Source organism: Panthera onca, chromosome C2 (assembly GCF_046562875.1).
Source record: "Panthera onca isolate mPanOnc1 chromosome C2, mPanOnc1 haplotype 2, whole genome shotgun sequence".
Lineage (NCBI taxonomy): Eukaryota > Metazoa > Chordata > Mammalia > Carnivora > Felidae > Panthera > Panthera onca.
Window position 1 is genome coordinate 104396593 of NC_138347.1, and position 26818 is coordinate 104423410.

At 38.3% G+C, this 26818-nt stretch overlaps 2 protein-coding genes across 2 annotated transcripts in view; one reads left to right on the top strand and one right to left on the bottom strand.

Annotated features, from left to right (window-relative positions):
- The first annotated feature begins 5263 nt into the window (after positions 1 to 5263).
- LOC144612765 (uncharacterized) overlaps positions 5264 to 26818 on the top strand; it is a 41901-nt gene continuing 20346 nt past the window's right edge. Inside the window, exons 1-2 of the mRNA XM_078432197.2 lie at positions 5264 to 5483; positions 8046 to 8103. Of these exons, the coding sequence (XP_078288323.2) occupies positions 5397 to 5483; positions 8046 to 8103 (145 nt within the window). The 5' untranslated portion in view covers positions 5264 to 5396. The remainder of the gene's footprint in view (positions 5484 to 8045; positions 8104 to 26818) is intronic.
- Positions 14994 to 16332, bottom strand: ARL14 (ARF like GTPase 14). Its single transcript, XM_060639110.3, has one exon. The coding sequence runs from the start codon at positions 16229 to 16231 to the stop codon at positions 15653 to 15655; it is 579 nt and encodes a 192-aa protein (XP_060495093.1). The 5' UTR covers positions 16232 to 16332; the 3' UTR covers positions 14994 to 15652.

The window sequence follows — 26818 nt, forward strand, 5'->3', positions numbered from 1 at the left end:
AAGGAGAATTCAAAGAGATAGCTAGATAGATGTGTATGGATTGCTGAAATGAATTGACGTGTAGATGCAAAACTGGCTTTTTACATCAGGGAGGGGAGAGAAATCAATTGCTCCCCCAGTGAACAGAATTAGTTTGCATATTTATGGCCAAAAGTCATTGCCCATTGCTCTCAATTATTTCCCATTTACAGAGTTATAAAGAGCTCAGGGAAAATCAAAGGAGGAGATAACTTGGAAGGTTGCACAAGATAGAAGACTCAGTAACCTTTTTTTTTTTCCTTTTCAAAGTCTTGCACAAAATATCCTGAATGTTAAGTCAGGATACTTAATTCTGTGTCAGTAGTGTATAGTTTATATTTGCTAAAAAATAATCTGATACTTCTGGTATGGCTTTTTATTACTTATTATTCAAAATAATGCAGAGAGGAGTTCTAGCTTAGTATTGGAGTATCTAGCTTAGTATTGGTAATTCATTACCTATAGAATTCATGTTTGTCAGAGAAAAAATGAGCACTGTAAAAAATTTTTTGCTAATCTAAATCTGTTTACATAATTGTATGCTACTGAAGAATATGACTGTTGGATATATTAATATTTGAGTGGCCAAATAAAAGCACAGGATTTCCATTTAAATTTGAGTTTCAGATAATGATTTTTTTTAGTATAAGTAAATGTCAAACACTCTAAGAAAAAGAGGAAAAATGGCTGTTGGGTAAGCAACTCTATTTCCACCTCACTAAACTAGGTTTTACTCTGATTTTTCTAACTCCAAGAGATGGTAGTTTCAGAATATGGAATATGTGGAAGTTTGGGGGGGGGGGGGTGCTTAAGCATTACTTTTATTACTCATTATAGGCAAAGAAAAAGTTTTCATTGACCCACTTAGGGTTCCTAGCTGGATCTGCAAATGAAAACTACAAAGACATATCAACAGGAAAAAAGCATTCCAATGTATTCAAGATAAATTTTACAGGACATGGGAGCCTTCATAAGGAAATGAAGATCCAAAGAAAGGGTTGATTCTGAGTATTTGAGTATTTTTATGCCAGGCTGATGAAGAGTGGGTAGTCGTGAAGGAATATGATAGGTCAGACTATGAGGTAAATACCTTGTAAACTATGGGAAGCTTAGCAAGGCCTGTTCCGTCAGATTCTTCTTTGTCCCTTTGTCTTCAGAGATAAAGATGCTCCTTTCTGGGTGTAAGGAGGGACATCTCTCATGAGGGTTTTATGACCTGTTTCAGGAAAGAAGAGGTGGGTGGGGTGTCAAAGTGACTTTCCTGCTTCTGCTTTCTCAAACTCCTTCAATTTAAAATATTCAATATGCTAGCAGCGCCTGGGGGCTCAGTCGGTTAAGCATCCAACTCTTGATTTTGGCTCAGGTCATGATCTCTCCATTCGTGACATCGAGCCCCGCATGGGGCTCTGTGCTGACAGCACAGAATCTCTGCCTGGGACTCTCTCCCTCTCTCTCTGCCCCTCCCCCACCTGAAAATAAAATAAATAAAATCTTCAGTATGCCAGTGTGCCATATTTTAGTGTAGTGTGTCCTGAACCCCCTCACTATCCAAGACAATGCTAAGCAATAGTTATTACTCGCATGTCTGTATGAACACCACCAGGCCCAACTGCCCAGGAGGGAAGTGATCTGACCACGTTATACTTTTTTTGAGGCAGGAATAGTGAAGCTGTGGTGACATCCCATCGCACTTGCTTATATCACTTCAGGCAGGTTCAATTATGATAACTAATTACAACTTACTTTCAGGACACTGAAAGCCACCTTCCTCTCTCTTTTCTCTAAAAAACTAAATAGCTGAACAAGTATAACTCTTGGATATAGAAGGACACCCTATAGGAATTGGACAAATATGACATGTTTTCTTCTGTATTGCAGTATCATAATTTATCTTTTTGGACAGGGTCACCTAGACCTTGGCTTGCTCAACAGTCCATTTACAGTTAATTCTACTTATTCTGAAAAACAAAGGAAAAAGCCATAATGTGGTAAAAGAGTGTGTTTCCTATAACACCAAGCAAGGCCATAATTGTGTGAATAAAGAAGAGGGTAAAATTCTGGAAGAGTTTCAGAGGTAGAGTCAACAGTTGATATGTGATTAAATAAGAGATATAAATTGAGGAAAGCATTGAGAATGATGCCAGGCTTCTGGGGGTTGTAGGCAAATGAATGGTAGGGCCATCACTGAGCCTGAAAACAGGCGAGGAGAAGCAGGTTTGGCTTCTATGTAAAAGAGACTGTGTAAAGGTGGCATCTGAATTTTGTTACTTTTCTCTGCTGCATATTCCCCTTCCCTTCATAGGGTTTTCCACATTCTAAGACTTTTATTGAACAAACTACTTTAAATTTTAGTTTATTTTGTCTTTTAAGAAAACAGATATCTATATTATCCCATCAGAGCTTTTGATCCACCTAAGATTATCAGTGTTCTCATAATGAATTCTTATAAATTCCAAACCAAAGCAAATAAACATGAAATTTTAATCACCCTGTTGAAAACTGACCTGTGTTTTGGAGCCAAAATATAACGAAAGCAAAGATGGAGTTTGGGATAAAGAGGATCAATAGCTTACTGCTTTGCAGGGTGAAGGAGGCTGCTGCAGGCTAAGGCCCTCTAAACTGCAAGCCCACCAGGAGAGGGGGTGGTGGGGTGGTGGTTATAGGGAACCCAAGGAGGGTTATACAGGAACTGTATGGTTTTGACAGGAATTGTGTACTGCTGCCGGCCTCATCTGTCATGTCTTCAGGGTGGTACTGGGTTCCTGAAACAAAAGGCTAAGAAGGGAGAAAGGGAGGTTTGCAGAAGAGAGGAAAAACATTACTTAGTTTAAAATAGAGCTTTGCTGAAGCAGGCATTTTGATTTTTTGTTCAACTTTATGCATTTAAGCAGTTTCAACCCTACTTAGCCTTGTTGGAGTGAATTGCACACTAACCTGTTAGGATCTCTGGACATACTGAAAATAGCTTGGACACCCCCATCCCCACCATGTGCCTGAGTCATGGTTAGTGTCCCATAAATGATTGCTGAGAAGTAAGTACATCTTTTAAAATATCTCATTTAGCTTTAATGTACAATTCTAAGATTTACTAGAAACTTGTTTTGTTCTTAATCACCTACTAGTACCAAAATTGATTTTGATTAATAACATAAGGTTTATTTTGGTTTTCTTACATAACTAATGTTGCCCAATTTGTCATAATGTTATCTATTATAACAACACTACCAACAGAGGACCATGTCACAGATGAGTTTAAAATCTGTTGGCTTCGGGCGCCTGGGTGGCTCAGTCGGTTAGGCGGCCGACTTCGGCTCAGGTCACGACCTCACGGTCCATGAGTTCAAGCCCCGCGTTGGGCTCTGTGCTGACAGCTCAGAGCCTGGAGCCTGTTTTGGATTTTGTGTCTCCCTCTCTCTGACCCTCCCCCGTTCATGCTCTGTCTCTCTCTGTCTCAAAAATAAATAAACGTTAAAAAAAAAAAAATTAAAAAAAAATCTGTTGGCTTGCTGAATGGAATAAGATTCAAACTGAACTTTACAACCCTTGATGGTTTGGCTCCTATCTACCCTTCCAGTTAATTTCATTTATATTCTGTTCTCCAAAACATGTCCTGAATATACACCTCTGCCTAAAATGCCAGTTTCTCTCCTTTTCATCTACTCATATTCTCACTTTACTCATATTGAAAGACCAAACTCAAATGTCACCTCCACTAGGTTTTATTTGGAATCATCTAGCATCCAACATAGAGTCTGCTCAAAAACAGAAGCAAATAACTAAAGAAGTGAGTTTTATGTTTCATTCCAAGAAATTTAGATTCTAATATCAACCCAGAATTCTTCTAGATTACAATTGACTTAGGCAATTAAAAAAAGAAGACTTCTAGAATTTGAAAAGAAAATCTTTGATAATATCCTTTGGAAATTAAGCTCAGACATATTCGTTTACTCTTTTTTCATGTACAATAACCAGGTATATTTTGTAAACAAATCTCCCCAAACACTTGTTTTAAATTATTATACCTTTTGTTATGACAATTAACCACTCAAGTTAAGTGATAAAGCTGCAACCAGGGAATGAATAATGTGCTGAACTCATTAAGTGTTCTACCAGCTGAGAATACAGTGGTAAACAGTGTAGATCAGGACTTTTCTTCTTGAATTTACATACTTTCATTTTAATTGGGGGTGGTGAAATGGTTGATAAACAAATGGGTAACTCATATATCAAAGTAATCATGTTCTACAGGGATTTAAAATTTCAAATAGGATGATGGAAAATGGAAGATCTGGGGAGCCTCTCCGAGTAGGCCATAAGTCAAGATGATATCTAAAGATGAAGACAATGCAAAATTCAGGGAAAAGAGCATTCCAAGCACAGGGCTCTGAGGCACAGCAATGAGACCGAAAATGGTAGCTGTGGTAGGTAGAGTCACACATAGATCAAGTAGTTCTTTGTAAGCAAGCATAAGGAGTGTGGACTTAAATCTGGTAGTCTTCAAGAAAGGGAGCAACATAATCTAGGTTATAATTTTTTGTCGTTTGTTTTATAAAATCACTTTGGAAGCTGTGTGGAGAATGGATTTTGGGGGGTGAGGTCAATTGAAAGGCAGCAGTAGTAGAATCCACAGATGACTTCCGCTCCGACTATGATTGAAAATGGGGAGATTTATCCAATTTTGCAAGTTGAGTCAATAGAATTTGATGACCCATTGTATAGAAGGGAAGTAAGAGAGATGTAAATTCATTTAAAAATATCTTTTATCCCATTTATATGGTTCTTGGGAGTCTCTGTAACATCACACAGGTTCCTCACTAATTAAGGAGTTAAACTCTTTGTGACACGTATCGATTTTATATTTGTATGTTTGCACACAAATATATTTATGTAATTTTACCTTTTAAAAACAAGCAATTTTTAACAGATAAAATGGGTTGAAGAGTGAATAGAAAAAGAGTACAGGCAACACGTGTGTACAACACGTTAAAGAAGTTTGGATTAGGGACCATGTTCTTTTATTACCCTTCCTACACTGCTCTGGGGAACTACTCAAACCCTACTGCATGCGGTCTCAGTGCAATAATTAACCAATGCATCCCCTCGGTCCAGATAAGCCCCTTTAAGGAGGCCAAAGCCGTTATCAGTCACTACAGGCTGACGGCACACCGACACCACGCAAGCCCAACCATTCTCAACATCCGCCTGCTGCTCCCGCCCATCAGCTTCCGACATCCTTGCGGAGAGAAGGCGCGAGTGCTGGTGTCAGCGCGCAGCGGAAGTTGGGAATGGAGTGACGTCCCGTGCGAGCCCTGAACCTCGACTAGTTTTCCCTCTTTGCTCCCGCCGCCGCACCAGGTGCATGGAGGGGCTATGCCGTGATGTCATCTCACCCTGGGGGCCTCACCCTTACTTGGGTTCATAGGCTTCCAGCAGGTGTGAGGGAAGGTCTGCGCCATGCATTCGTGGTACGTGCGCTGTCTTCGTTTGGTCTTCTCACAACTCTCGGGCTCTTCCACCACCCCTGAATCCTCGGAGTAGGTAGTATTCACCTTTCGAAGTGACTTTTCAAAGTCAAAGGACCAAAGGCTCAGAGAGGAACTTGCACAAGTTACACAGCAGAGCTGTATTCTAGATAGTCTAACTATTCTCTTCACTACAAAAGGAGCATAATCCTATTTTACTCATGAAATGTTTTGAGGCACTGCATGTAGAGTACCTGACAACTTCCTCACCTATGGTGAGTCTGTCCATCCATCCCAGAGCAGGAACCAATTCTGCTTTCCCAGCGCCTCCACCCAGAGGAGAAACAGTACTGAGCAAAAAGGCTGAAGCCAAGAACTGCAGATCTTACCCAGGTAAAGTTGAGGTCAAAATGTGAAAGTCTCAGCTGCAGTCTACCAGTCACACACGCAGGTCGTCATCTGGATGTGCACTTTCTCACCCAGTTTTTAACGTAGTCCACAGTTCCAATAGGTGTTGGCAAGGGCACTATTCCTTTATGGGGGCTACCGGGGAGAATCTGTTTCCTTACTTTTTCCAGCCACTGGAGGCTGCCCGTATTTTTGGCTTGTGGTTTCCTTATTCCATCTTCAAAGCCAGTAATGTTGCATCTCTTTGAGCATTCTTCCATAGTCACATCTTCCCCTAACTCTGAACTCAGCTGGGGACTCAACTGGGGAGCTTTCTCCGATTTTAAGGATCCATGCAATTAGATTGGGCTCATCTGGATAATCCAGAATATTCTTCCCATCTCAGCATACTTAATCACTTTCTCCTTGTAAACTAACATTCACAGTTCCAGGAACTAGATACGGACATCTTTGGAAGACCATTATACTGCTTACCACATTCTGGAGTTTTTTTCTTGCTCTTCCTTCTAGCTTGGCATTTACCCTTCAGCATCAGCCAAATGAAGTCTTTCCTCAGAAGCATCAGGGGTCTCCTAGAAGTAGGGCAACCATATATGGTCCAAACTCAGACACTTCCGAAAATGAAAGGGAGTGCTACTAACATTTACACCGTGCCAACAGGTGTACCCTGAACTGACAAGACATGGCAGGATGAAATGGGTGTGTGAGCTGTGGAGACCGTATCCTGAGTTGGGGCAGATTTATTTTGGACTCCTACCCTCTAGACTGGTCTCTTCGAGATCAAGGAGTGTTGGGAGGCTTTACTTTCCTCAGAAAATCTATCCTTTAGGCTGGAGTTGGGACACTTTCTCTGGCTCAACAGACTAAACAGATTTTTTTTTTCTCTGCTGCTTTAACAATATATAAATAATAATATACAAACAGTATAATGTTTATGTTAAGGACATTAGTCTTCTATCTATGATATATATTATAAATACTAACTCCCAGTTTGACATTTGTGTTTTGATTTTGTTTATGATGAAGCCTTCTTTAGTGGGTAATTCCAATATTCCGTGTAGCTACATGACAAAAGATAAAAATAATTCAGGGTAAGGAAACGGGGGATCTACTCCTATTGGACTAGTCAATGCTGATTTTCAGCTTTGCTGAGAAAGGAAAAAAAAAAAAAACATACTAAAATAAGGATCCTGTAGCTTTTCCTTTATCTGACTGAGGCTTTCCATTTCGAAGTCTGTTAATCCTAGATCAAAGATAGAGCCAGAAGATATTTCAGGAAATCACCTTGTGATCTTAATATACAAATAGGTTAAGTGTTATACCCAAGGTGAGTTCTTACTTTGCAGTTGTAAAATAGTGGCTTTCCAATTCTAACATGTCCTCTACATTTTTCTGTGTAAAAGAGCTTTCCTTTCCTCTACCCTACACTGTTTTCTTTTCATCTTGTATTTCCCATGAATATCATAATGAACTTACAGCTTTTGTTTTTATTTACTCAATGTGTTATAATTCATTACCATCTGTATTCTTTTTCTGATGCTCAAATTGTCTCAGATTTGGCCAGTGGGAGTCTCTGTAAGCCATTCCTGTAACCTTTGACTTATTTCCATCAGCCTTTGAGTTCTTTATTGTTCCCTTGCACAAGGTATTTCAGGCTTACCTTGTACTTTACCTGCCCTAGATCTGAACTGTCATTTCTCTAAGGAGCTCTGGTTCCTTTCAGTGAGGTATAATATTTAGAAACCAAGATCTGGGCTTTAGGTGTACACATTGCTGCTGGGTGTCATTGCCACTTGATCCTTAGAGTTTTCTGTTGATCTGTCCCTCTTTTCCATTCTTTAGTTTGGTTGAGTAGTATTTCACTAATATGTATATAGATAGATATATATATATATATGTATGTATATATCTATATACATATATAGTATATATATACATATATATACTATATATATATTAGTCTCCTATGGAGACTACATACATATATGTATGTACATATATACATATAGTATATACTATATACTATATACTATATATATACATATATATACTATATATATATATTAGTCTCCTATGGAAGAACATTTAGGTTATTTCCAATATTTTGCTATTACAAATAATGTCACAATGAATAACCTTGTACATCTGTTGTTTCAGATTTGTGGTTTTGTATCTTCAGGGAAAATTCCAACCAGTGAGATCCCTACATTAAAAGGTAAGTGTAAATGTAGCTTTGTTAGATATGGCCAAATTCTCTACAGAAGTTGTATCATTTTGCATTTCCACCAGCACTGGATGAGATTATCCTTTATTCCACAGTCTCACCAACAGAATTACAGAATATGTTATCAAACTTATATACATTTTTGCAAACAGAATAGGTGAGAAATGGTATCTAAATGTAGTATTAATTTTCATTTCTGTAGTAGTGAAGCTGATGATTTTTTCATTTGTTTAGGAATAATTTGAATATCATTTATTGTTAACCTTATGTCTTTTGTACATTTTTCTAGAGAGTTTTTGGGTTTTTAAAAACTTTTAAGTGTTATTTTACATTGGGAACATAAGACCCTTATCTATGATATACTTTGCAGATATAAACTCCCAGTTTGATATTGGTCTTTTGATTTTGTTTATGTTTAACAAAATTTCCATTTTATGTGGTTGAATATCAATATTTTCTTTTATTATGTCTGTATTTTGAGTCATAGGCAAAAACTACCGTAAGTTTTGGCATTAATTTTTTCCTGTCATTAATGATTTGAAATCTACAAACTTATTTATTTTGATGTCTTCAACACATAATACTGTAGTCATCAGTCATCTAGTGACTCAAAGTTTTGCACCTCTTTTTTCCTTCTTTTTAAAGAATTCATTTAGAATAACCTGATTCTGACATTAAAAAATTTTTTTAAATGTTTATTTAATTTGGGAGGAGAGAGAGACAGAGACAGAGCATGAGCAGAGGAGGGGCAGAGAGAGAGGGAGGCACAGAATCCGAAACAAGCTCCAGGCTCTGAGCTTTCAACACAGAGCCCAATGTGGGGCTCAAACTTGTGAACCACAAGATTAAAACCTGAGGTGAAGTTGGACACTTAACCAACTGAGCTACCCAGGCACCCCTGATTCTGACATTTTAGAAAGCCATTTGCCAGTATGTATTGAGGCATAAAACTATCCATCCTTGAAATACTGTTGTGGGGAAAAAAATCCTAAACCCAGCACCTAATCCAGTATCTGGTACTTATTAGGTATTCAGGCAATATTTGCTGAATGAAATAATAAATATAGGGAAGGGTATCAGTAGACACATGGAAGTGTTTGTTGCTGAATTAGTTACATGTGAAATTGGCTGCAACCTAAAAAAACAATAGTAGAGAAATGATTAAGCAATAGTATATCTACTTCACTGAAAATGATGTAACAGTGGGGCACCTGGGTGGCTCAGTCGGTTAAGCATCTGACTTTGGCTCAGGTCACAATCTCACAGTTCATGGGTTTGAGCCCTGCGTTGGGCTTTGTGGTGGCAGCTCAGAGCCTGGAGCCTGCTTCAGATTCTGTGTCTCCACCTCTCTCTGCCCCTCCCATACTCATGCTCTGTCTCTCTCTGTCTCTCAATAATAAATAAACATTAAAAAAATTTTTTTAAAAAGTGATGGTTCTGAAAAATATATAATACTATATAATAATAATAATATATAATAATATGATAAAGATATATATAACATGTTAATGTGATGAGGAATGAAAAAAGCAAATTACCAAATTATCAAAAAAGATATATTGAATATATGCACACACTGAAGAAAAAGAAAGACTGTAAGGAAATGCTAATAAGGAGTTTTATTTTCCTATTTTCTAAACTTTCTATTTCTGATGAAAAACTAAAATTTCTTAAATAACCATTCTCTGCTCTATAGCTGTTCTTAGACTCTGAGTAGAGTGATGGAAGACCATTTGAGAATGAGAAGTAGGCCATGGCTAAGAGAGAAACTTTTGCACAGAGGTACAGGGTGGAATTCTCACCAAACAACGGACAGTAGGAGCTTGATTGTATACAAAAGACCACTATAAATGCTTTCCATGATTTTAGGTGGCTGGATGACTTTGAGTCTCAGATCTCTTCTCTGTAAATGAGGATAATGATGGTACTACCCCATAAAGTTAATGTAAAGATTAAACGTGGAAATACACTTGATATGCTTAGAACAGAAGCTGGCCTACCGTGAGTGCTCAACACATGTTAGCTGTTTTGTTTTTTGGTTTCTGAGTTTTTTTCTTAAATGATGAAAACTTGGTTACAATACCCTCATGTGTTTGTACATTGCAATATTTCTGGTCTTTAAAAGGATTTCTTATTACTTTAGATCAGTGCATTTGAAATGACAGTTTTAGAGCCATGCATTATCCACTCATGTCATATATAGGCTATGATGATTATATAGCTCTTTTGAAAATAATGTTTTTTCCTTGAATATAAAAATGACACACACTCACTTGGCAAAATTTGGAAAATAATGAGAGTTATAAGAAATTCTAGCTATCTAGAATGCAACCACCTAAACATTTTGATGCCTATTATATTTTCTATCTAAGTTTATTTATGAGTATTGATATGTGGGTTTTATTTTTACAAATTAGGGTCAGTGTATTCTTACACAAGATTAAAATTTAAGATTAGTGTAAAATGTATCTTTTATTTTAAAAAGAGCAGAAAAGTCACTATAGATAATAAAGCTTATCCCATGGTAAATAATGGATGGTATTTTGTTACTACAATCTCTTATGATCCCCTTTAATAAGCAACTACAGTAGATACATTGAACTTAAGTGGAAAAATACTCTCAAAATGCTTTGAAGTGATAGAAAATCCAACCTGATTTAGAAATAGAGTAGCACCTTCATATAACTTGAGGGATGTATGAAAATCAGTTTATTGTACTAAGGCTTTCTTCTTTAACATAATAATGAGTATGGACTACCTTTTTATATAGCTTTTACTTTTGAGGTATGCAGATTTTCTGTTAATTAAAAAATTAAGTCAGAAAGGTAAAGAAGTCAAATCTTAAAATTGAACACAAGTAGCAAAAATCAGCTGACAGTTGGAACACATGCACCCCGATGTTTATAGCACCACTATCAACGATAGCCAAAGTATGGAAAGAGCCCACATGTCCATCGACAGATGAATGGATAAAGAAGATGTGGTGTATATACACAATGGAGTATTATTCAGCAATCAAAAAGAATAAAATCTTGCCATTTGCAACTATGTGGATGGAACTGGAGGGTATTATGCTAAGTAAAGTAAGTCAGTCAGAGAAAGACAAGTATCATATAACTTCACTCATATGAGGAATTTAAGATACAAAACAGATGAATATAAGGGAAGCAAAAAGAATATAAGAACAGGGAGGGGGGCAAAACATAAGAGACTCTTAAATACGGAAAACAAACAGAGTTGCTGGAGGGGCTGTGGTAGGGGGATGGACTAAATGGGTAAGGGGCATTAAAGAAGACACTTGTTGGGATGAGCATGGGGTGTTATACATAGGGGATGAATCACTGGAATCTACTCCTGAAAACGTTACTGCACTATATGCTAACTAACTTGGATATAAATTAAAAATAAGTTAATTAATTAATTAATTTTTAAAAATATTTTAAAACTCAGCCTAAAATCAACAAGATATTTACCATATGACTGCACAAATAATCAATTCAAATAACTTTTGAACATAACACTCTCAATTAGGACAGAAAGAAGTAAAAGGAAGTCTTGAACTTTCCTGAGTGGGTTTATTAGACACAGTGATCCTGAAAATATTTTGTGTTGTAGCATAGAACAAATGAGTAAATATATTGGTGCATTTTGAACCAGAATTTTTTTTGTAGGATAAGGGATACAAATAGGAATGAGGAAGCTAAGGAAAAATCTTATGGTATGCATTCAATTTGGAGGTATCAGTGTTCTTTTAAAATATATATATTTCCTTTTTCTACTGAATGGGCTTATAAACAGTGATACCCAATAACAATAAGCACAGCTAACTTCATTATTCAATTTCTAAATACCATTACCCAGTGAAAAGAACCAGGGCACCTGAGAAATGGTTAATTCCAGGTCTGAGGCAGCTAAGTAGGGGAAGTACAAGGTGACTCAGTGCTCTTCCAAACAAGGAAGTGCTCAAAGACTATAGGGACATATCAACAGAACAGAGTGGCTAGCTTGCTGGGGCTTCTTCTGGGCAAATTTGAGCATCAAAAAGAATAATAAACAGAAGTGATTTATAACTGTAAATAATAACACAAATTCCAGGAACTTCCTCCACCCTACCCCCTGCCCTGGATAGTCTGATTAATAGGTCTAGGTGGGGTTTGAGAGTTTACGTTTCTAGGCAACTTGCAGGTGCTGCTGAGGCTGCTGATCCAGGGACCTCAGTCTGAGTAGCACTGGATTATAAAACTTTGAATTTAAAAAGTATCTATGAAGAGAGAGAGCGAGAGTGAGTGTGATTGATTGGTTATGGAGGAGTATAAAAGAAAAAGGTTTTCTTTACAGAAGAATGCCAGCTAATAAATATACAAGGAAAGACAGATTTAGAAAATCACCATTTTGCACTTCCCAGTTTAATAACTGAGTCAGGAAGGGATCGTTGGTGGATGCTAAAAGCATTAAGAGAAAGGCTTTGGGGAATAGAATATTCACACAGTCTCAAAATAAACTTCTCATATCAAATTACTTATTAAGAACAGAGGGGAAAGTTATATTTTTACCACTCCCCTGAGATCTTCCTGAAATCAGAAGATCCTTTTGCCAGTCCTTCAGCATGCTTCTTATATCTCTGTTATCGCACTTAATTTATTCTGCCTGGCTTGTTTTTTAAAGAACCTTCTTAATATAAAAGTATTATATGTTGGCTTGAATTTATTTTTGCCCCAGCTTTATTGAAGTATAATTGATAAATAAAACAATTGATAAATACATTATGTTATATGTTATATATAATATATAATATGTTATCTATATAATAATATCTTAAAGTGCACAGTGATGATTTGATATATATGTGTGTGTGTGTATATATATATATATATATACACATTATAAAAGGATTCCCACAATTGAGTTAACACATCCACCATCACCTTACATAGTTACTTTTTTTAATAAAGTTTATTTATTTTGAGAGAGAGAGAGTGCATGCGCACACAGGTGCACAAGTGGGGGAGGGGCAGAGAGAGAATAAGAGAATCCCAAGAAGGCTCCGTGCTGTCAGCCCAGACCCTGACTTGGGACTCAGTCTCATGAACCGTGAGATCATGACCTGAGCTGACATCAGGAGTTGGACACTTAACCAGCTGAGCCACCCAGGTGCCCTATAGTTACTTTCTTTTTTTAAATGAGAATGCTTAAAATTTACTCTCTTAGCCAATTTCAAGTGTGCAATACGGTATTATTAACTATAGTCACCATGCTGTACATTAGATCCTCAGAACATATTTATCTTATAATTGAAAGTTTGTACCCCATTACCAACCTCCCCCCCATATCCCCTTTCCCCCACCCCCAATCTCTGGCAACCACCAATCTACTTCCTGTTTCTATGTTTGGCTTTTTTAGATTCCACATGTAAGTGAAATAATGTAGCATTTGTCTTTCTCTGTCTGAGTTATTTCACTTAACATGATGCCCTCCGGTTTCATCCATGTTGTCACAGATGTCAGGATTTCCTGTTTTTATGGTGTAAAAGATTTCATTGTGTATACATACCACATTTTCTTTATGCATTCATCCATTGATGGATGCTTAAGTTGTTTCCATGTTTTGACCATTGTGAACAATGTTGCAATTAAACATGGAAGTGCAGATATCTCTTCAAGGTAGTGATTTCATTTCCATTAGATATATACCCAGTAGTAGGATTGCTGGATCATATGGTAGTTTTAACCTAGCCTGGATTTATTTTTTTAAGATTTTATTTATTTATTTTTTTAAGTAGTCTCTGCACCCATCATAGGGTTCAAACTTACAACCCAGAGATCAAGAGTCACATGCTGCAGGGACTGAGCCAGCCAGGTGCTCTTAGCTTGGATCTGTTCTTAATTGTGCACTGTAAGTTCATTGAAGACAGACACCATATGTTATTTACAAAACAATATGACAAGTAACACTACTGGCATTGAAGCTAAACAGATGAATTTGAATCTTGGCTCTGCCACTCCTCAGTTAAAATACCGAGTAGTTTTTTTTTGTGGTTGTTACTGTTGTTACCTTGTTTAGTCTCAGTAATGTCACCTGTGAAATTGACATAATAATGCTGATTTCTCTCCAGGCAGTTGTGAACATTAAATGAGGAGATGTATGAAAGTAATTACACAATACCTGGCACAGACAAGTATTCAACCAACAGTAACTATTATCATGTGTATGTCTACTTTATTATTTGAGTCCCTACCTTGCAGCACTCCAGTCTTTGCTATAAAGATCATGGCTAAGGTGAAAAGGAAACCATGAGAGTAATTTAGGGTCTAGCACCCTTGGTTTACTGGACCTTTATATTTTCCTCTGTGACCTTAATATTTGAAACACCAGGGACTGGTGTTGGGGATTGAGGCTTTCTTCTAGACCAAATGAACTTTTTAGAGGTGGGGCAGGAAGAAAAGTGTCATCTCTTAGGACCAGGACTTCCCTGGATGTTCTGAACCTCTCAGGGGAATTCCAATTCAATCTCTAGTTCCTTCTCCCCTCCCCCACAGTGGCTCTGCAGGGTGTCCCAGTGATGGGAACTTCCAGTGAGTAACCTCCACCTTCATGGGTCCCCAGGAGTTGGGGACCTTCTTAAACACTGCCTCCTACATGAAGCACTTCCTGTTTTCCCAGGTCAGAAAGAGTCTCTCCTGTTATAGTACTTATTGACCTATTCTAGCTACTAGCTTTATGTTGTTTCCTCTTGTGTATTGCAAGGTCTCTGAGATTAAAGTCTGGCTCTGTTTCCTGTTTGATCAGTACAGTGAGCTGTACACATATTCCCAAGTAATAACTGTTACACTGAATTGTACCGAAGCCAGTCTTGGAGCTATAGGCTCGAGCTGAGCAATAAACCCAGGCCTTGTCCTAAACTCTAAGGTGCTAGCTTCCCTGATCCCCAGAGCCTTAAGATGTAAACTTCTCCCTGTGCTAGTGGGCAATTACCAGCCTGGAGTTCATTGTTTAACTCACTGTAGGAAGATCCTGGCAATAGATTTCAGGAGGTTGGTAGGAATTCAGGAAAACAAAACAAAACAAAACTTTATTTAGGGCATAGAGATTTACAAAATGTTAACATCAAACTTTTTCCTTTCCATAATTTAAAGTTCATTTTTTTACTCGCTATTCCATAGGAGCATGGTGGAGATTCAAGACTGTAACAACTGGAAACCATCTGAAAGAATTCTGAACCTATCAGCATTTTACTTAAACTTTGTTCTAGTAGTCATATAAAAATAATAAAACAATAATTTATTTGGTCCCAAACATGATTATTATGATTCATCCAACATGCACAAAATTATAAAATTTTCATTCTCAATTTATCATTAACCACAAAGTTTACTAACGTGCCTGGCCAAAAATAATATTTGCTAAATTGGTTAGCTGAATTTAGGTGAAATAACATATCTTAGGAAAAGTTTGCTAACTCAGCAACTTGCTTTTCTCACTTGGCATTGAAAAAGAAAATTACCCTTTCAACTTCACCACTAACTCTTTCGTTGTTTGGACCTCAGTTCTGCTTGAAGAATGCCAAGGTGTCTCCTCTTGATTTCATGTGGCTTTTCACAAATCCGGTTAGTTTCCTGAACCCCTCCATCAGCCCGTCCCCACTGATGGCACAGCAGGGCTGCACATACCAGTTCCTGTCACTGCACAGCTTCTTCACTCTGAATATTCTAGTGATGTCCTCAGCAGACAGAGCTCCAGGCACATCTTGTTTGTTGGCTAATAGGACAATAGGCACATTTTTAATGTGCTCATTCTTCAAAATGTGCTTCAGCTCTCTCCTGGAGTCTTCCAGCCGCTGTTTGTCTGTACTATCCACAACATACATCAGCCCATCGGTGTTCTCACAGTAGTGCTCCCACACGGTTCTCATTTTCTCCTGTCCTCCAATATCCCAGACCGTGAGCGAAAGACTCTTTTCCAACTCGATCATCTCCACGTTGAAACCTATTGTTGGGATGGTCGTGATATCCTTAGCAAGCTTCAATTTGTAAAGGAGGGTAGACTTCCCAGCTGAGTCAAGTCCCAGAAGAAGAATCCGGGCTTGCTTGGTTTGTGGGTTTTTAGAACTCAGTAGACCCATCTTAGAGTTTTTTTCTCTCTTCAAAGACCTTTTTCTTTTGGCCAAGGACAGTGTTTATTCTCCAGGTCTCGCATGAAAATAATAGGAGGAAAGAAGATAGCAAATGCTTCATGTTATATTTTAAGACTGGGAATTTGTGTGCATTTATGTTGCAGCTTATCAACTTGACTGTAGGCAAACAGAGTTTATTTGCAGTCCCAGCCAATCCTGAGGAATCTGGTGTGAGTAAGCAGCCAATGTTCTAGTCGCTTAAAGGAGAAATTCTTTGGGAGTGAGTAGGACATAGGAGGGGGTAGCATGGTGTGATGCCACAGCTTGTTCTCTTCCAGATGTGGGAAGTTTAGAGGTAACCGAATGTTTATGGGAACATGGTTCAGTAGTAGAATAAAAACTTCCCAAGTGGTTTACAAGTGGTTTATAGAACTTCTCTAGTTACTTGAACATTTATCTTATCCTGGTTGTAAATGAGTAACCAGACTTCTGAAGTCATGAAGAAAGAGTTTATCTCATACTGCCCTAAGAATCTTTAGTACTTTCCCCTTGTCCAGATTACTCAGTAGGATACTTTAACCCACCCAAGATTATCTGAACCTTACTCCCATAATATACAGAAACACTTCTTTAATCGTCTAAAAAATGTATACTATTCACAAGACCAGATTTAGAAGGATAGGAGGGGGAGTTTGTAACACAAACACTTTTGAAATTAAGCAGTCTGATTAAAGGTGGTAAATTGAATACATGTATTTATCTCCTTTCCTCAAGATTTCACCAAAATTATGGTGAAGGAATGAAAAGAACATATAAACCCATAACAAGGGCAGGAGAGTCCATCAGAGGGCAAGAGATTTCAACAAAATCCTGCAAGGTGGAATATAGATGGAAGATGAGTGAAGTTAACAAACAAAATTCAACTGAGTAAATTTAAGGATCTGATTGACTTTATGAAGTGATTCATGAATTGGGCAGCAGCTGCTCTACTAAGTAAAGGGGAGTTTCAAGGAGTTGTACGAAATGGAAGCTTTCTATGAAAAGGAGGATGGGGCAGAGGATGGGCAAAATGGGTTGAAGGGAGTAGGAGATACAGGCTTCCAGTTATAGAATGAAGACGTCACAGGAATGAAAGACACAGCATAAGGAATACAGTCAATGATGTTATAATAGCACTGTGTGGTGACAGATGGTAGCCACACTTGTGAGCAGAGCATAACATATAGAGAAGTTGAATCACTATGTTGTACACCTGAAACTAATGTAACGTTGTGTATTAAATATATTTCGATTTAAAAAAATAAATTAAAAAAAGAAAGGAAGACAGGGCGAGAAAGTTATTAGCAAAAGAAAAGAAAGGATTGTTTCAGGCAGTCATCTTCACTTAGGGAGAAGGGCAGGGGACCTTTTTATGTTTATTAAAAAAAAATTTTTTTTTTAGTTAACATATAGTGTCATAATGATTTCTGGAATAGTATTTAGTGATTTATCACTTAGATATGACATCCAGTGCTCATCCCAACAAGTGCCCTCCTTAATGTCCCTTGCCCATTTAGCCCATCCTCCCACCCAACACCCCATCAGCAACCCTGTATGTTCTCTGTATTTAAGGGTCTCTTATGGTTTGCCTCCCTCTCTGTTTTTATCTTTTTTTTTTTTTTTTGCTTCCTTGCCCCTATGTTCATCTGTTTTATTTCTTAATTCCACATATGAGTGAAATAATATGATATCTGTCTTTCTCTGACTGACTTATTTCGCTTAGCATAATACTAGTGCCATCCACATTGTTGCAGATGGCAAGATTACATTCTTTTTGATCACTGAGTAATATTCCATTGTATATATCTACCACATCTTCTTTATCCATTCATCAGTTAATGGACATTTGGGCCCTTTCCATACTTTGGCTATTGTTGATAGTGCTGTTATAAACACTGGGATGCACGTGGCCCTTTGAATCAGCATTTTTGTATCCTTTGGATAAATACATAGTAGTGCAATTGCTGGGTCATATATAGTTCTAGTTTTAATTTTTTGAGGAACCTCCGTACTGTTTTCCAGCGTGACTGCATCAGTTTGCATTCCCACCAACAGTGCAAAAGGGTGGCAAGGAATCTTTTTAGATGGATTACCTCATTTTCCTTTGGGGGATGGAGAGAGCCCATGTGACAGATTATCTCATTGGTGCTGTTCAGAAAATTTCTGATTGGCAGGTGAAGACCTATTTCTGGGGGGAGGTTGAAACTGCAGTCAGGTTAGGAATTAAGCCCCAGTTTGGTGACTTAGCCTGTCCCAAATGATTCCATTTTGAGCCTGTGGTTTTCTTTCTAACAGTGGTAATTGATACAGCAGGATAAAGGTGAAGCTCGGAGTGCTCATACACAAGATACAGAGGGAACAGACGAAATAAGGGACTAAAAACATAGGGGGTGGGTAAATAAAAATCTGAATAAAGACCAGGAAAAAAAACCACATGTACATGCACCTCTGCTGCTGACCATTCAGCAATAAGATGTCATTCTAAACCAAAAACAAAAAAATTTTTTAAAGAAATTGAATGGTGTTGGGGGGCCTGGGTGACTCCAGTTAAGCATCCAACTCTTGGTTTTGGCTCAGGTCATGATCTCATGTTTCAAGACTCCAAGCCCCGCATCAGGCTCCATGCTAACAGTGCAGAGCCTACTTGGGATTCTCTCCCTCTCTCTCTGCCCTCCCTTGTTCGTGATCTCTCTCTCCCTCTCAAAATAAATAACCTTTAAATTAAAAAAAATGTTTTAAAGAAATTGAATGGTGTCAGAAAAAAGACCTCCAAGTTTTCACAGTTGGGAGTTTCCACATCATAATGCCTAACTCAATATTTAATTAACCTATAGCCAACCTGACAGTTGGCAAACATTGTTCATGTACACAAAATCCCCAATCAGCTTTTCAGTGCACAGAGGTTCTCATACTTAATAAATGGCATGCCTGGTTTCATTGATCTGTTCTACTGGGGTTTTTTTTTTTTGGTTTTGATAGCATTAATTTCTGCTCTAATCTTTATTATTTCCTGTCTTCTGCTGGTTTGGGGTTTTATTTGCTGTTCATTTTCCAGCTCTTCAAGGTGTAAGGTTAGGTTGTGTATCTGAGACCTTTTTTCCTTCTTTAGAAAGGCCCGGATTGCTATATACATCCCTCTTATGACCACCTTTGCTGTGTCCCAGAGGTTTTGGCTGTGGTGTTATCATTTTCATTGGCTTCCATGTACTTTTTACTGTCCTCTTTGGCTTCTTGGTTAGCCCATTCATTCTTTAGTAGGATGGTCTTAGGTCTGCAAGTATTTGTTACCTTTCCAAATTTTTTCTTGTGGTTGATTTCTAGTTTCATAACGTTGTGGTCTGAAAATATGCATGGTATGATCTCGATCTTTTTGTACTTGTTGAGGGCTGATTTGTGCCCCAGTATGTGGTCTATTCTGGAGAATGTTCCATGTGCACTTGAGAAGAATATGTATGCTGCTGCTTTAGGATGAAATGTTCTGAATATATCTGTTAAGTCCATCTGGTCCAGTGTGTCATTTAAAGCCATTGTTTCTTTGTTGATTTTCTGTTTAGATGATCTGTCCATTGCTGTGAGTGGGGTGTTAAAGTCCCCCACCATTATGGCATTATTATCAAGGAGTTTCTTTATGTTTGCGATTAACTGATTTATATATTTGGGTGCTTTCACATTTGGAGCATGAATGTTTACAATTGTTAGGTCTTCTTGGTGGATAGACCCCTTGATTATGATATAATGCCCTTTTCATCTCTTGATACAGTCTTTATTTTAAAGTCTAGATTGTCTGATATAAGTATGGCTACTCTGGCTTTCTTTTGGTGACCATTAGCATGATAGATGGTTCTCCATCCCCTTCCTTTCAATCTGAAGGTGTCTTTAGGTCTAAAGTGGGTCTCTTGTAAACAGTATATAGATGGATCTTGTTTTCTTATCCATTCTGTTACCCTGTGTCTTTTGATTGGAGCATTTAGTTCATTGACATTTAGAGTGAGTACTGAAAGATATGAATTTATTGCCATTATGTTGCCTGTTGGAGTTTCTGGTGAAGTTCTCTGGTCCTTTCTGGTCTTTGTTGCTTTTGGTCTTTTTTTTTCCCCTCTTTTCTCCCCTCAGAGAGTCCCCCTTAAAATTTCTTGCAGGGCTGGTTTAGTGATCATGAACTCCTTTAATTTTTGTTTGTCTGGGAAACTTTTAATCTCTCCTATTTTGAATTACAGCCTTGCTGGATAAAGAATTCTTGGCTGTGGGGTGCCTGGGTGGCTCAGTCAGTTAAGCATCCGACTTTGGCTCAGGTCATGATCTTGTGTTTTGTGGGTTCGAGTCCCATGTCGGGCTCTGTGCTGACAGCTTGGAGACTGGAACCTGCTTTGGATTCTGTGTCTCCTTCTCTCTCTGCCCCTCCCCCACTTGTGTTCTGTCTCTCTTTGTCTATCAAAAATAAATAAATGTAAAAAAAATTTTTTTTAATTAAAAAAAAAAAGAATTCTTGGATGCATATTTTTCCGATTCAGCACATTGAATATATCCTGCCACTCCTTTCTGGACTGTAAAGTTTCTGTGGATAGGTCTGCTGCAAACCTGATCTGTCTTGCCTTGTAAGTTAAGGACTTTTTTCCCCTTGCTGCTTTCGTTTTTTTTTTTTTTTTTTTTAACGTTTATTTTATTTTTGAGACCGGGAGAGACAGAGCATGAACGGGGGAGGGTCAGAGAGAGAGGGAGACACAGAATCCGAAACAGGCTCCAGGCTCTGAGCTGTTAGCACAGAGCCCGATGTGGGGCTCAAACTCACGGACCGCGAGATCATAATCTGAGCCGAAGTCGGATGCTTAACTGACTGAGCCACCCAGGCACCCCTCCCCTTGCTGCTTTCATGATTCTTTCCTTGACTAAGTATTTTGCGAATTTGACTATGATGTGCCTTGTTGATGGTTGGTTTTTTTGAATCTAATGGGAGTTCTCTGTGCTTCCTGGATTTTGATGTCTGTGTATTTCCCCAGGTTAGGAAAGTTTTCCGCTATGATTTGCTCACGTAACCCTTCTACCCCTTTTTCTTTCTCTCTTCATCTTCTGGGACCCCTATGATTCTGATGTTGTTCCTTTTTAGTGAGTCACTGATTTCTCTAATTCTTAAATTGTGCTCTTTTGCCTTGTTTCCCTCTTTTTTTCTGCTTCATTATTCTCCATAAGTTTGTCCTCTATATCGCTGATTTGCTGTTCTGCTTCATACATGGAATCCATTCGAGATTGCTGTGGCATCCATTCGAGATTGCAGCTCAGTTTTAGCATTTTTTATTTCATCGTGATTAGATTTTACTACTTTTATCTCCACAGAAAGGGATTCTAATCCATTTTCAACCCCAGCTAGTATTCTTATTATCATGATTCTAAATTCTGGCTTAAACATCTTGCTTGTATCTGTGTTGATTAAGTCCCTGGTTGTCATTTCTTCCCATTCTTTTTTGGGGTGATTTATTTCATTTGGTCATTTTGAAGGAAGAAAAGGAATTAATAAAGTAAAAAAATTAAAATTAAAAAATTAAAAACAACACACACACACACACACACACACACACACACACAAATCAAGCAAATGATGCTAGATCCTAAGTGTGTTTTGGTCTGATTGTTGAAAGGAGCTTGACAGATTAGAGGAAAAAGGGAAAGATACTAAATGAAAGAAAAAAAGGAAAACATTTGAAAATTTGAAAAAACGAATACAGTGAAATAGAATAAAATGAAATGATGGAAGTAAAATAGAATTTGAAAAATTCACAAGAAAATAAAAAATATAGTAGAAAAAAATTAAAGAGAAACATTTTTAATAAAAATGGAAAATGAAAATAAATTTTTTCTCTTTCTGTATTCAAGGATAAGAAAAGAAAAAGAAAAAAATTTGAATAGATGGATCAGTGAACAGACTGAAATATGATTGAAGTTACATAGGTTTCCCCTAGGAGTCAAACTCTGAAGGACTTTATAGTGTGTAAACTAAGCAGGCGGAGAGACTTGTGTTTGTCAAGAGCACTGTTGGCCCACTTGGGCAGGGTTTAGTGTAGTAGCTCCGTTCTCCACTAGATGGTGCTGTTTAGCTTACTGGGGTGGATTGTTGTGGAGCATGCAGGTATGTATGCACATGCGTGGGAGGGGTGAAAATGGTGTCACCCAACTACCCAGCCTCTAGTATCGGAACTCTGTTCTCCCTGATCAGCAATGGCACACCCCTCCTTTGTCTCTGGCTTCCATCTACTTCTTGCTTTTACACTGTCTGTGACCAAGCTGACAGGTTGCCAGGCAGCACCTCCCTCCTGAGTTATATCTCAGACGCAGCTGTGTTTCCCAACCCCTCAGTTCTGAGGGACTGCTGCTTTGACCTGTTCTGACTCTCTGGGGGAGGGTTTCACTGAGCAATGGCCAGATGCCTGCCTGCCCCCAGGAATGTTCACAGGACTGCGCTGCTGCTGATGCCTGGAGACTGTGGCTGGGTGCCAGCCCGCCCCAGAAAAAGTTATGCAGTCGTGTAGCAGCAGCAGGTTTCAGGGATTATGGTAAATCACAACACACATCTGGCACCAGGCTTCTCCCTTAACAACCTTGTTCCACACCAGCAAATGTGGTTGTTCTCCAGGATCTGCTGGGACCTTTGCCTGTGGGGTGGCCACACAGTCTCTACCAAATGTCCTCCCGAAGAGGAACCTTCTCCCCACCGTGTGGCCCAAGGACCTTTTTTTCTGCTCCTGGGGATTCACCCTTCCCACCAGAGCGCTGCCACGTATCAAGCTGTGGAGTTTCAGACTCTGCTCTCCCCCTGTTTGTAGGGTCTTAATGGAATTTAAACCCTCTCCTTTCTCCCTTTTTTTGTTTAGTCTCTTGCGTACTCTTTCTTTTCTCTCCAGCTGCATTTGGGTGTGTATGGGGGGTGCTTTCCCTGAACCCCCCCCATCTCCATCCTCTCTCCACAAGCAAAAACAGCTCCCTGCCCTCTGTGGCTTCTCTCTTCCCCAGTTCACCTCTCTGCACTGCATACCTGCTGAGGTCTGTGGTTCAGGTTGTGCAAATTGTTGTGTTAATTCTGAAATCAGTTTTCTAGGTGTGCAGAATGGTTTAGCATTAATCTGTCTGTATTTCAGGGACAAGAGATGCAAAAAAACCTTTCATACTGTTCTGCCATCTTGGCCCCTCCTCCTTCAAGTTGATTTTTAAAAGAGCTTAAAAAGGCATGTGATATACAGGTTTTATTTTTATTAAAACTAATATTTTGTTTATTTTTTTAAATATATTTATTTTTGAGAGAGAGATTGCAAAAACAGGGGAAGGGCAGAGAGAGGGAGACACAGAATCTGAAGCAGGCTCCAGATTCTAAACTGTCAGCACAGAGCCCAATGCAGGGCTTGAACTCAAAAACTCACAAAGAGATCATGACCTGAGCTGAGGTTATACGCTTAACCAACTGAGCCACTGAGGCACCCCTAAAATTTTATTTTTTAGAAAAATTAAGTAGACTCTTCTGGATGTAGAAAGAACATTTGTGAAGAAATTATCTTTTTTCTTTTCAATTTTTTATTTAAATTCCAGTTAGCATACAGTGCAATATTGGTTTCAGAAGTAGAATTCAGTGATTTATCACTTACACACACCATCCAGTGCTCAAGTGGTCATCACAAGTGCCCTCCTTAATACCTATCATCCATATAGCTCATTCCCCTATTCATCTCCCTCTATCAGCCCTCAGTTTGTTCTCTATCTTTAGGAGTCTCTTATGGTTCGTTTCCCTGTCTCTTCACACACACCCCCCCCCCCATATGGTCTTCTGTTTTGTTTCTTAAATTCCACATATGAGTGAAATCTTATGGTATTTGTCTTTCTCTAACTTATTTCACATAGTATTATACACTCTAGGTCCATCCATGTCCTAGCAAATGGCAAGATTTCTTTCTTTTTGGTGGCCAAGTAGTATTCCATTGTATATATATATATATACTACATCTTCTTTATTCATCAGCCTATGGACACTTAGGCTCTTTTTACAGTTTGGCTATTGTTGACAATTCTGCAATAAACATTGGGGTGCATGTACCCCTTCTATCTGTATTTTTTATCCTTTGATAGTGCAATTGCTGGATTGTAGGTTAGTTCTATTTTTAGTTTCTTGAGGAACTTCCATACTGTTCTCTGGATTGGCTGCACCAATTTGCATTTGCACCAACAGTGTAAGAGTATTCCCCTTTCTCCATATCCTCACTAACAGCAGTTGTTTCTTGTGTTGTTAATTTTAGCCATTCTGACAGGTATGAGCTGGTATCTCATTGTAAATTTGATTTTTATTTCCCTGATGGTGAGTGATGTTGAACAACTTTGCATGTGCCTGTTTCCATGTGTATGTCTTCTTTGGAAAAATGTCTATTCATGTCTGTACCCATTTTTAAAAAATGTTTATTCTTTTTTTTTTTTTTTTTTTTTTTTTTTTTGAGAGAGAGAGAGATCCCAGGCTCTGAGCTGTCAGCACAGAGCCTGATGTGGGGCTTGAGCCCATGAACCATGAGATCATGACCTGAGCCAAAGTTGAAAACAACCAATGCTTAACCGACTGAGCCATCTAGGCATCCCTACCCATTTTTTAACTGGATTATTTGTTTTTGGGGTGTTCAGTTTTATAAGGTCTTTCTATATTTTGGATACTAACCCTTTATCAGCTATGTCATTTGCAAATATCTTCACCCATTCTGTAGGTTGCCTTTTAGTTTTGTTGACTGTTTCCTTCGCTGTGCAGAAGATTTTTATTTTGATGAGGTCCCACTAGTTTATTTTTGCTTTTATTTACCTTGCCTCAGGAGACATACGTAGTAAGAAGTTGCTACAGCCAAGGTCAAAGAGGTTACTGCTGGTGTTCTCCTCTAGGATTTTGATGTTTCCTGTCTCACATTAGGTCTTTCATTCATTTTGAATTTATTTTTGCGTATGGTGTAAGAAAGTGGTCCAGTTTCATTCTTCTGCCTGTTGCTGTCCAGTTTTCCCAGCACCATTTATTAAAGAGGCTTTTTTCCATTGGATATTCTTTTCTGCTTTGCCAAAGATTAGTTGACCATATATTTCTGGGTCTATTTATGGGTTTTCTATTCTGTTCCATTCATCTATGTGTCTGTTTTTGTACCGGTACCATACTCTCTTGGTGACTACAGCTTTGTAATATAGCTTGAAATCTGGAATCATGATGCCTCCAGCTTTGCTTTGCTTTGTCAAGACTGCTTTGGCCATTTGGGGTCTTTGGTTCCATACAAATTTTAGAATTGTTTGTTGTAGCTCTGTGAAAACTTCTGGTGTTATTTTGATAGGGATTGCATTAAATGTGTAGATTGCTTTGCATAGTATAGACATGTTAACAGCATTTCTTCTTCCAATCCATGAGCATGAAATGTTTTTCTATTTCTTTTTGTCCTCTTCAATTTCTTTCATTAGTGTTCTATAGTTTTCAGAGTACACATCTTTTACCTCTTTGATTAGGTTTGTTCCTAGGTATCTTAAGGTTTTTGTGCAGTTATAAATAGGATTGATGCCTTGATTTCTCTTTCTGCTGCTTCATTCTTTGTGTATAGAAATGCAACAGATTTTTGCATGTTGATTTCATATCCTGTGACTTTGCTGAATTCATGTATTAGTTATAGCAATTTTTGTTGGAGTCTTTTGGATTTTCTACATAGAGTATCATGTCACCTGTAAATAGTGAGAGTTTGACTTCTTCCTTGCCCATTTGGATGCCTTTGATATCTTTTTGTTGTCCGATTGCTAAAGCTAGAACTTCCAGTACTATATTAAATAACATTGATGAGAGCAGACATCCCTGTCATGTTCCTGACCATAGAGGAAAACCTCTGTTTTTTCCCATTGAGGACGATATTATCTGTGGGTCTTTGGTATATGGCCTTTATGATGTTGAGGTATGTTCCATCTATACTTAATCTGTTGAGAGTTTTTATCAAGTAACACACTGATTGATTCGTGAGTATTGAACCACCCCTGCAGCCCAGGAATAAATCCCACCTGATCGTGGTGAATGATTCTTTTAATGTACTGTTGGATTCGAGTTGATAGTATCTTGTTGAGAACTTTTGCATCCATCTTCGTGAGGGATGTTGGCCAGTAATTCTCCTTTTTAGTGGGGTCTGTCTGGTTTTGAAATCAAAGTAATGCTGGCCTCATAGAATTAATTTGGGAGTTTTCTTTCCATCTCTATTTTTTGGAACAATTTGAGAAGAATAGATATTAACTCTTCTTAAATGTCTGGTAGAATTCCCCTGAGAAGCCATCTGGCCCTGGACTTTTGTTTGTTGGGGGATTTTTTTTTTACATCTATTTATTTATTTGGGGGATGGGGAGAGAATGAACAGGTGAGGGGCAGAGAGAGAGGGAGAGAGAAAATCCCAAGCAAGCTCCACACTGTCAGCGCAGAGCCCAACATGGGGCTCAATCTCATGAACCATGATATTATGACCTGAGCCAAAATTGAGAGTCAGAGGCTTAACCAGCTGAGCCAGCAGGTGCCTCAACTTGGCAGATTCTTTT

Coding starts and splice junctions, on each gene's coding strand:
- ARL14 (XM_060639110.3), bottom strand. CDS start 16,231: ATGGGTCTACTGAGTTCTAAAAACCCACAAACCAAGCAAGCCCGGATT.